At 50.8% G+C, this 11510-nt stretch overlaps 1 protein-coding gene across 3 annotated transcripts in view; it reads right to left on the bottom strand.

Moving 5' to 3' along the window:
• Nucleotides 1-10766, bottom strand: part of S1PR3 (sphingosine-1-phosphate receptor 3) — a 13426-nt gene extending 2660 nt beyond the window's left edge. The window contains exons 1-2 of one of the 3 annotated variants that reach the window (XM_010844803.1): nucleotides 10620-10766; nucleotides 6-1124 (exon numbers count right to left, since the gene is read on the bottom strand). In XM_010844803.1, the coding sequence (XP_010843105.1) occupies nucleotides 6-981 (976 nt within the window). In that variant the 5' untranslated portion in view covers nucleotides 982-1124; nucleotides 10620-10766. Of the gene's footprint in view, nucleotides 1-5; nucleotides 1125-10103; nucleotides 10463-10619 lie in introns of those variants that run through there. The other 2 variants (XM_010844804.1, XM_010844802.1) reach the window with 2 other exon arrangements.
• Between the last annotated feature and the right edge of the window lie 744 nt (nucleotides 10767-11510).

Here is an 11510-nt window from a genome sequence, read left to right on the forward strand (position 1 = left end):
TGGTGAGTAGTGGGCTCCCCGGCCCCTAACCAGGCAGGTGCAGACAAGTCGGAAGAAGGCCCGCCGCATCTCCTTGCTGGCCAGCGTGTAGATGATGGGGTTCATGGCGGAGTTGAGCACAGCCAGCACGATGAACCACTGGGCCTTGAACAGGACAGCGCACTCCTTGACCTTGCAGGCCACGTCCACAAGGAAAAGGATGAAGAGGGGGGACCAACAGGCGATGAACACGCTCACTACGATCACCACGGTCCGCAGCAGGGCCATGGACCGCTCTGAGTTGTGCGGGCTGGCCACCCTGCGGCTGCTGGACTTCACCAGGAAGTAGATGCGTGCGTACAGGATCACGATGGTCACCAGGATGGCCATGAAGATGCTGATGCAGAATGCGATGTACTTCTTGGAGTAGAGAGGCAGGATGGTTGAGCAGTCGGGGAGGTTGTGCAGGCAGTTCCAGCCCAGGATGGGTAAGGCGCCCAGCGAGAAGGCGATGAGCCAGCACATCCCGATCAGAAGAAACACGCGGTGCTTCTTGTTGGCATCGTACGGCCTCATTTTGATCATGGTCAAGTGTCTCTCGATAGCAATGGCCAGCAGGCTACAGGTGGACGCCCCAAGGGCCACAAACATGCTGCCTTCCCGTAGGAACCAGACCGTCAGGGAGAGGCTCAGTGTCCTCTTGCCCGACATCAGAATGTTGACCTTGTAGGCGATGCCAGCCAGCAGGTCGCAGAGGGCCAGGTTACCAATGAAAAAGTACATGCGGTTGTGGAATTTATTGTTTTTCCAGATGGCAATCAAGACCATCAGGTTCTCCAAAACAATGAAGCTGCAGATGATCAAGAACAGCACGGTGGTGAGTGTGCTGCCCTCGGGGGCGTCCTTCAGCCTGCCTTCCAGCTTGCCCACGTAGCTGTAATGTTCGAGCAGGGTTTCGTTGGAGCTGTAAGGTCTGGGGCGTGGCGTGAGAATCATCGCCATCACTTGGAACTCACAATCAGTTAGCTCCTGAATCCACCAGAGGGCGCCCTGAGAACGTCCATTTCCAGGGAAAACACCGCTTTCTGCTTAGGCTGCAACAGGGATCCAGGCGAGACACCGGCTAGGGTGTTGAGAATAGGCTCCTATGAAAAGACAAAAGGAGAGAGAGCCCAGTGATAAAGTAACAGCACCTAAGAACAACAGCAGCAACAGAGTTGGAGAAAGGCACTAAAAATGCTGAAGCATTTGGGTGGCTGGTCCATAAGGGCCCAAAGAGGGCCTTTAACCCAGGCTAACTTCCTATGTGACTATGGAGCCCAGAAGAAGCAATTCTGTGTCTACAGTTGCCAAGGAGGGAAATTCTGTCATTGGGCACTGCCACCATTCAATCATGTAATCCAAACACACGGATTTAAACCCAAAGAACACTTCCACCTGGAAATCTCAAGGCACTTAAAATGCTAACCAGTTCATACTCATCTACTGTGCATGTGTGCATGCTAAGTCACTTCAATCATGTCCAACTCTGTGTGACCCTATGGACTCTAGCCTGCCAGGCCCCTCTGTCCACGGGATTCTCCAGGCAAGAATACTGGAGTGGGTTGCCATGCCCTCCTCCAGGGAATCTTCCCAATCCAGGAATCAAACCTGCATCTCTGTGTCTCCTGCATGGGCAAGTGGATTCTTTACCACTAGCACCACCTGAGCAGCCCCATCTCCTGCACAGGAGCTGGTAAACCCTTATTCCCAGTTACTGAGAGAGAAACAGAGATTATGTCAGGCCCAAAAAATAGGATGGAATTCAGAATAAGACCCACTGATTTCTGAAACCTCCTTGGTGGGCTTTGGAGCAATGTTGTAGGAAGTAGTCACACTTCCCTGGAATCCCTGGGACCAAGGCCAAGACCAGAAATCAAATCTAGATGGCCCCCAAGTCTGCCCCACAGAGAGCTCAGAGACAAACCATCTGGTCACCAAAGGAAGAACAGCACAGCCCACACATGGCCCACAGGGCCACTCCCTGAGCGAGCAGCTAATCGTGGAGCCAGGGGAAGAAAGAATATAAACCTGTAAAAGTGGAATCAACTGCTACTGAGACTAAAGGAAGAAGAGCAAGGACAAACAAGTGGATTTTTGAGTTTGGCTTAAAATTCAGAGTTTAGATACAACTGTCGAAACCGCCAAAACTCAACCGGTGTGTGTGATGGAAAGAAACAACCAACCTGGGAGCACTGGTGACGGTGGGGCAGAGAGCCCAAGAGCCAGGCTTCCAACAGCCCTTCGCCCTCCAGACCTCTATGCACCCCCCAGCCCTACATGGCTTTATCCAAAGGCTTCTTGTGATGTCCAAGGCAGAGCAGACCCAAGTACCAAGGTAGAAATGGTTTTCGCTAAATGCACTGATTCTAAATCAAAACTATTTGAATATTTAAATATTTAATTAAACTCAAACAAGGTCAATTTACATCAGCCTACTGTGTGGATCCGCTGAAGTTTTTCAACTTTTATAAGTTTAAGTCGCAGCCCTCAGTTTGGCTTGGTGGCACATGGACCACTCTCCACAGAAATGGGGCTCTGCATTTTGGGTGCAGTGGAATCTGAAGGCCTGGTACAACTGCTGAGCTCATTCCAGAGAAGGCCTCAGTGGCAGGCGGACCCTGGGGCTCAGCCTGGGTAGCTGCTCTGTGAGTGAGAAGCAGAGGAGGCTCCAGACAGAGCTCCCTGACCAAGGGCCCTCCAGGTGGATGCTCTCCTGCCACTTGGGTGCTGGTTCCAGGGCCCCGAGGATGTTGTCAAGCCTCCACTCCCTTAATCTGGGTGAGCCTGGTTTTCTGACATGGGGCAACAATGATCCCACTGCTTCTTTGCAGAGATTTCTTCTGTGTCCTGGAGGTTTGTGTGTGGCTTATTGTGGAAACCACATGAGCCCCTGGTGTCTCAGTGCAGTTTGAGGTCACGGAGGGCTGGGAGTCAGCTTTACCACCAAATGTTGGGGCCTGCCAAGGTCTCCACATCGCTGATGAGCCTCGGAGGCAGCATCCGACCCTGGGGCTGTCTCCCCTCACCCAGGGGCACTGTGAGGCCTCATGCAGGAGGCAGACTCCCCAGCCAGCTCTGGTCCCCGCTGCTTGGTCTGTGATAAGGGGCCTGGTCTCCCAGAGACAGAAGCAGGGATGGTGGGGGTCAGCTCGTGGGCCACTCCCCCCCACCAGCTTACCTCTTTTCCATTTTTATTTAAATCGTGCCCATCCTTAAGGCTCCAGGTCAACTTCTACCAGCTCTATAGCGTTTTCTGGAATCATCCTGCCCCAGCACACCACTTTTTAAAACAAACTGCAAAGTGTTTTTTAAGGATAGAGACAGGAGCAGCAGCTGACACTCTCAGAGCACTTTCCTGGAGCCCCTTATTTCATCCTCTCCATCTCCTCTCACACCACCACGTACATTAACGGTGCCCAGTAAATGCATGTGCCCCTCGTTGCTGTTCATCTAAGTGCTCTCGTCTGTGGGCGCTGAATGGAGTCTCTGTGCTCCCACTTTGCTGACCCTTCCTGGCTGTTGTAGGAAACCAGGCACAGGAGAACCTAGTCGCCTGGTTATCTTTCCAACACCTCCCACCCCAGAGCACAACCCTGAGAGAGTGCTTGGCATTCCCGCATGGATACCCTGTCACGGCACCACGTGTGTCCTTGTTCACAGAAAAGGCACGACCCAAAGGTAGGGCAGAGGAACACACGGGCTGCTCCAGTGAGAGTCACAAAGCGGCAGCATCCTGAGAGGGGCTGTTTTTCCTTTGGTGGCAGTGGGGTCATATAGCTGGCCGGAGGGCCCTCCAACACTCCCTGTCCCCCCGCTCGCCCTTGCCCCCACCCCTCCAGGCCACCGGCTGCCATGTCCAGGTGGCCGCCCCTCCATCCCAGGACCTGATACTGGTGAGCATAACGTGAGGAGTTATGATGGTGACTTAGCACCAGAAGAGCCTGAATGATAAAAATATACAAACATTACAGAAAAGGAGAACAATGGGAATTGTATCGTAATTCCCCCTCACACTGGGGCGAAACAGCTCCAGGAAACTGCATCTGAAAGCCTTTTGAAAACAGGTATGTCCAAAGTTTCTCTCCTGTGCCCTAGTTTGCCTGCGATAACTCCATGGCCTTAAATACCTCATGGCCTCCTCGAGACAGTCTCTGCCCCTCCGACTGTGCTCTACAGTACAGAGAGCAGGGCTGCAAGTCCCTTTAAAATTGCTGGATGTGGACTTCTCTTGGGAATAAAGGGCGGAGGAAGTACACGGCAGGCTCCACAGACTCACATTCATTTTTTTCCCCTTCAATATGTAGAGTTTTGATAAACTTGAGTAGAAGGTACAAAAGGAAACAACAAAAACGAATACCCAGCAAGAAAATAACCAAAATAACAATACTTTAAGATGTGCCAGAAACCCATCAAAACCATGAATCCTGAGGGTGAACACATCTTCCCATTAATGCTCGATTAATGATTTCCCTTAATTAAATATGTATCACTCAAGAAGCATATTTTCTCAGAACATTTTTTGTTATAAAATACCAATCTCCACACTTTGCGTAACTGGAAGATACCCATCTCTTTTTGGAACCCAAAAGCTTATTTTCTTTAGATTAACAATATTAAAAAGCTGATCCCATCTGAGAGTTTTGTGCCAGGCCAAAGATAAGATTGATTTTGGATAGATCTGAATGCCACTACGCATGGCCAAAACCGTCTCATGGGCGAATTCCTGCCTCCATCTGGAGGGACGCAACACAGACTCCAAGTCTGCGGGGAGAACGCTCTGTCCCCTCCCTGGTCCCCGAATCTTTGAGAGTCAGCTGGCTCTGCTCATGGAGAGGTGGGCATCGGCCCTCTGTGGCTCACCCACCCTGCTGCTGCCAGTCACTGCAGGAGTGCTGGGCACTGCGGGCCCCCGGGCCCCTGGGAGACCCAACCTTTCCTATCCCTCATGGCCTCTTGTAGTCACTAACCACTAGAATGGAGCACTCTCTGGACTTCTTATCCCTTAGAGTAATTTAGCCTGTGTCTGACCCTCACATAAATGGAGTCATGAAGCTGTGCCTGGCATCTTCTTCTCAATGTGATGTTCCTGTGAGCTTCCTGCTCAAGGTGAGTCATGCAGAGAGATGCAGGTAACTCCTTCCCATTGCTCCCGCTGGGTGGACGGATACATTCTGGGCTGTGGACGTGGAGTGGTTTCCCTGTGCTGTTGTCCTCAGCAGTGCTGTTAGGATGAGTTGAGGATGTCCCCCACGGCCTGTGTCCCAAGGGGTACCGTGGACTTCCTACTGCTGATGCCTAGGCTGGGTTTTGATGGAGGGTCCCCACAGAGGCTTATGGGTCTCAGCCAGTGGTCCTGAGAACTGTCTTTGTGGGTAGCTGGAGAAGTCCCCAGCGAGGGTGAGAGTTACACGTTACAAATGCTCACACTTTATTTTAAAAGATAAGTGTCCGGGGCTGGTAGTGACCTGACCAGTATCTGCCTTTCCATTGTAAAAAGTGGATCACTGCTTAATTTCCACCTGAATACTGAAAAATACAGCCTAATGCTGAAAATGTGGCTGGGTGCCAGCTAGTCATGTACATATTCAGAAAACCTGGCCAGTTATAGAAGACATGTGGGTGCTCCTGCTCACGCGCAGTGGCCTTCCAACAAACCCAGATTCCGACAGAGCTGTGCCTGAGAGCTGGCCTTACTTATATCCGTAAGCAGAGCTCTCCTCCCAAACTGTGCTCAGGTCATCCAGACCCCCGCAGACTTCTCCCCTCACCCACTCTGAGTGAGGATTTGACTGCCTGCATCTCACTGTGAAGGTAAAGATAGTACACTGCCCACTCCTGGGCTTGCCTTCCATCTATTCAACAAAGATCTGCTACCTGAGTTTTCACTCCATCCTCATTCAGGTGGGGTCTTTGAGTCTACCTCAAGGCATTCCAACACCAAGGCTTTTCTTTCTGCAGAGAAGGAATATGACGCCTTCTAGAAGGTGGTTTATAGGGGTGTCACCCCATCCCCCTCCCTCCATTCCAAGGAAGAGCATCTGTGGGGGGAGGGGGAGGGAGCCAGGCAGGGCCCAATGGATTCCAGATGTGTTTTCCACGCTGGAGAGTCACTTTCTCTACTCACATCACTTTGAAAAATAAACAAACTATAAAAAGAAGGAAAAGGGAAAAAAAAAACAGAGGAAAATATTTCACCAGTCTGGGGTCTGTCTCTTTCTCTTTGTAATGGCCCAAAAAAAAAAAAAGGCACAATAAGATTGTGAGACATTGATTTCTCCTGGTAAGATGCAAGGCATTATATTTTTAAAATGCTATATTCTCCCATTTCATCCCATAAACTGAATTAAAACACAAAGCATTTGTCCACAAGTAAAATTTCTTGGAAAGCAAGATATTTTTCCCCCCACTTAGAAGAATTTAGAAAGGAAATAATGAGTTGGCCGCTTCATGGCCCCAACAAAATTCCTTTGCTAATGAGTATTTCCTGTCACTCAGGGGTTTCTTAGGTGACCTCACTCTGCTCTCAGAGATGGTTCATGACAAGAGGTGTTACATACTCAGCCTTGCATGCCTGCATGTTGCTCTGGACCTATTAGTGGAGCGCCTGGTGAGAAAGGCTGTTACAGATGAACCACATCAGGATTCTACATCTTCCCCTTTCTTCTCCAGATTGCGGAAGCGAGTTTGTCCCTGGTCGGATTTCCTACTTTTATGCAGCTTCTCCAAAGGTTATTCTCTCAGCAAACAAGGCTCAGATGCTAACAGAGATCTGACAGCAGTCCAAGGAGTCCCATGTATGCAGGTTGTGCCCACAATCAAGTCCAGCTTGAACATCTGCCTCTCTGCATATTCTCCTGGGCATCCAGGCTCATCAGTCTGAGGGCAAATGCTTTTGATGCAAGAGGTCTTTATCTTCATTGCTTTTCTGCCAGGTTTCTCAAACTTTCTCTTCTCTGTTTTTTCTAAGGAAGGGTACAGGACTGAATTTCTACCAAGGCTGTCACAGCACGAATCAAAGTGTGTGGAAATGAGTTCCTCTAGGCATACGAAAATGAGAGGTGTTCTGGGCAGGAAGTGGTAACCGCGGGGCTCCCTTCATCCGTTCCCACAACAGCACTCTTGCTCGGTGGCCTGGCATGCGCACTGCGCACTGTGCCTTGCAGGCGCCATGTCTGAGCCCACCACAGCATCTGCTTCCAAATGGACACAGCGGGAAACTGAACCTGTGGCACAGTTTGGAAGAGGCTGCGCTGGGCTGGATGCCCATGTCATCGGATTCTAGTGCACCACATTAGGGATAAGCTCTTCCAGAAGCTGTTGCGCTTCCATGTGTTCCTTACCTATCTAGAGACACGGGTGTCACCAGCATACTTGGGACCGAACTACTTCTAGCTACTAGCCTAGCAAAATGCTGGAATGCTGAATCTGGGGGCTTGACTGAAATATATGGAAAACTTTGACCCCAAGGAAATGGGGCAGCATCTTCAAGGCCAAAGAGCCTAAAAATGACTCAGGATTCCCACTCCAGCTTATGGTTCCAACTAGATGTTAGAACCACCTGATCAGTTCCACACTGTCCTCTGAACAACCTTGTCACTGATTTACCTGACTGGCTATCCCCTGCCCTCTCACAGATGCCACTGTGATTCCTCAAAAACAGAATAAAAATGAAACAAAAGGTAACTTTATGCCTGGTAACTATAACAACAAGTTAAAAAGTATTATTAACTAAAGCTAGACAGGATTCCACTAAGTCTAGCATACTGTCTCCAAAAGCTCAGGGAATATCTCTTTTTCATTTATTTATTTTTTAATTGGAGGATAATTGCTTTACAATATTGTGCTGGTTTCTGCCATACATCAACAAGAATCAGCTATAGATGTACATATGTGCCCTCCCTCTTGAAGCTCCCTCCCACCTCCCACCCCATTCCACCCCTCTAGGTTGTCACAGAACACCTGATTTGAGTTCCCTGCTTCAAACAGCAAATCTTCACTGGTTATTTAATTTTACATATGGTAATGTGTATATTTCAATGCGCTTAAGGTAATTAACCAGTTTTACAGAAAACATATGGCAAGGGAATAATACAAAATGGCTCCAAAACTGATAAGAAAGGAATCACGAAACCAAATGTGAGGAAACAGAAAGCCTTGTATAGCCCAGGGGCAGCTCAGTCTCAGCTAACTGGCCAACACAGTAGATTGCCCAAGGCTGCCATACCAGCTGTATCAGCCCCAGAGTCATAGTCCCAAGTCCTGGCAGAGAAAAAGAGTTTCTCCAGTTGGGCAACAACAAATGTTTCAAGATTATTTTATGCTCAAATTCCCATGTCTTTGTAACAAAAATATATGCATAGACAGTAGGTCTTGAAACATTTTTAGGGAGTCGAAGAGATACCATGGAATCAAATTAGTGTCATAATTTCCTGGTAAAGGAAAATCAGTCCCTAAATTTTGAGACATAAAGTCATTAGGCCAATTCATAAGGTAGGCCTTGTACAGGAAATGGTAGCTTCAGTATCCACATACCGTAGAAAATTAGGAGAGTCATGCATTTTAATGGAATTCACAAATATAAAGAGGAAAGCAGCATTTTCAGAGATGAATATTGGTCGAGGAATCATTGCATCTGTATCTTAAGGGCTGATTTTGCGTTTCGGATCCCTGGTGTCAGGAGACTAGAGCGCCTGGACTAGCAGGCCCAAAGTGAAAGTTTTCTGACTGAGAAAACCCAATGTGTGGTTCACCTATGGTAGTAACAGTATTCAAACTGGCACTGAGCTCTGCATCAGTGAGTCCACAGCTCTTTGAGCACCACATAAACACACACACCCCTGCCCCAGAACCACCACCATCCTCATTAGTCATATACCCACAGATCATAATCCTGCCCTTGTACTTTCTAGGAATTAAGTTTTTCTTAACCATGCCTGTACGATTTTCATCAATGAAGAAAGGAATGTTGTAAAGATAAATCATGAAGACATAATTCTTTGGGGCTTCCCTAATGGCTCAGATGGAAAAGAATCCGCCTGCAATGGGGGTTTGGATCCCGGAGAAGGGGATGGCTATCCACTCCAGTATTTTTGCCTGGAGGATTCTATGGACAGAGGAGCCTGGTAGGCTACAGCCCATGGGGTTGTGAAGAATCAGACAGGACTGAGTGACTAACACTTTACTTTCAAGATTCTGTACAATGTCTGCAACTTCTAACTCCAGACTTTAAAAAGATGCCTAATTCTGGAAGTACCCAGAGCTCCAGAAGAGCCAGACTCATTCATGCTCTTCATCTTCAAAGTAAAGCATGTTCCCTTTAAAAATCCAACAAGAAGTCCCTCTCTTACATCTAAATATAAATACACCACAAAGAAATATGTCCTTGGCAGTGTCCAACGTCAGGAAGAGAGAAAGTAAGGAGAAGGAGGAGAGAACAATTTGGAGACTATGGTGGGGGCAGGGGGTTAAAAGTGGCAAAGTTAGCACTTTCCTGCAATCTGCTCGAAGAAGGACCAGTCCTGTCGCTTCCCCGGATTTATCCCAGATATGAGTATAACTTACTGATCTTCCCTGGGAACCTCATTACCTCATCATAGAACTTTTGTCTTCCAGACTCCTCTTCCCGCCCCCCAACCCGCCCCCCCGGTTCCGACAGCCCTGACTGCCTTGTTTGAGAAATAGAAGGAAAACTGGAACTTTGTGGCCAAGAAAATAAAATAGAACGATTTCCCCAAGGGAACAAGAACACACACTTCCAGAGCCCCCAGGTCCGCATTCCAGGCCGTATAAACTTAATTATCCCAGGAAAAGGACCCATGGCGTGTCTCTGTGAAGAGTCACTTCTCTTTCATTCGGCGTTTAAATGCTCTAACTGTAGTTTAAAAAGGAACCATCCCCACTTCCCCTGCCCGGGTTCAGTCACCAGAATGGACGACCTGGTGGGAATGGGCGATGCTGATGTGGTGTGCTCGCCCGCCCAGGTCCACGTCGCGATGGGCTGGATGGCCTGGAAGACGGGCTGGAAATCCGTAAGAAAAGCGGACCCGGCTGCTCCCACCCAGCCCGGGGGCCCGCCGGCTCACCTCCATCCGAGAAGGGCGCTCGGACCCTCGGCATCTTGGCACCCCTTCCTCCCCTCCCAGTGCCGGGGCGCCGGGATAGACTTGGCGCTCGGGGCTGGGGACACTGCCCGGGCCGCAGAGTCTCGCTCGGGTTCCTGCGGCCACCGCGCTGAGCGTCGGGTTCCTGTCGCGTGTCTCCCAGACCGGCTTCCTCAGCCTCTGCCCCCGCCGGCCCCGGCGCAAACTTTTCCAGCTAACCTCGGGGGCTGGGCCCGCGCCCCGCCTCCCTGCCCTGCCGTCCAGCCCTCTTCTGCCCGCGTCCTTACTCCCGCCCTCGCAATACCCCTCCTACCGACAGACCTCCTTCCCCACCTCCCGGCTCCCCGCCCCATCTCCCGGCCCCGCTGCATCTCCCCCGCTCCCTGCGGCTCTCCCACAGCATCTTTTCCCCCCGGCACCTTGAGTCCCCACCTTCCCGCTTCCCACGCCCCGCACCGTCCTTGGCTCCTCCCCCGTCTCCCCGCCCTCTGGACTCACCTCGTCACTTCTCGGTCCCCACCACGTTTGTACTTCTTCCCTCAGCGTTGAGCCCCTATATCCCCATCCCTTCTCCCCTCCCCGCAGCCCCAGCATCCCACTTTCTCGCTCCCGGCTCCCGCTCTCGCTCCTCAACCCCTTTATCCTCCTCCCCGACTGCCACCCCTGGAGTGTCCCCGCCTTTCGTGTCCGCCCCCGCAGTCGAGCCTCTGGCGGGCCCCTGACATTCTCCTGTCGCCCGAGGATCTGAAGGGCAGTCCCCCTGAGCTTGGCTCGCCCCTCCGCCTCTGTCCCAGAACTGCCCTTCAGATCCTCCGCCCCGCCGAGTAGTTCAAGGCTGCTGACCCCTGCCCAGCACCCAGAGGGGAAGGTCCAAACCGGATCGGGACTAGGCGTGGACCGGGTGCATTGAGGGCGAGGGTCTGCCAATTATTGCTGTTAGTTTCATCATCGTCATCTTTGTCACGATCACGATCATTTTTGGTTGAAACTGACTGACCGCCGACTTGAGGGGAGACATCTGGCCGCATTTTGATTTGAACCCTGCGCCTACCACCTCCGTTCTGCTCTGAGCCTCCAGGGCAGAGGCTGTTTCCCGGAGGGCACACGGGCTCTGAATCCCCGGATCTACCCCTGGCACAAGAGCTCGTGGGCCTGCAGGGGCAGATCTCAGCGATTCGCCTCTCTTGTGTGTTTGAATGAGATAGTCTATGTGAAAGCTTCCTAAAGAAGAATCCCCAGGGAGGGGACGACCAACTCTATTGGACAGGGAAAGTGAAGGTCCTGAGTAAGTGAACACAGAACCAACCCTCCAAGCTTCTAGCCGGATGGAAAAAGAAAGAGATGGGCGGTTGGGCAGGGGGTGGAGGAGGGGAGGGCAGGGGAAGGGTT

Source organism: Bison bison, unplaced genomic scaffold (assembly GCF_000754665.1).
Source record: "Bison bison bison isolate TAMUID 2011002044 unplaced genomic scaffold, Bison_UMD1.0 scf7180017864209, whole genome shotgun sequence".
NCBI lineage: Eukaryota > Metazoa > Chordata > Mammalia > Artiodactyla > Bovidae > Bison > Bison bison.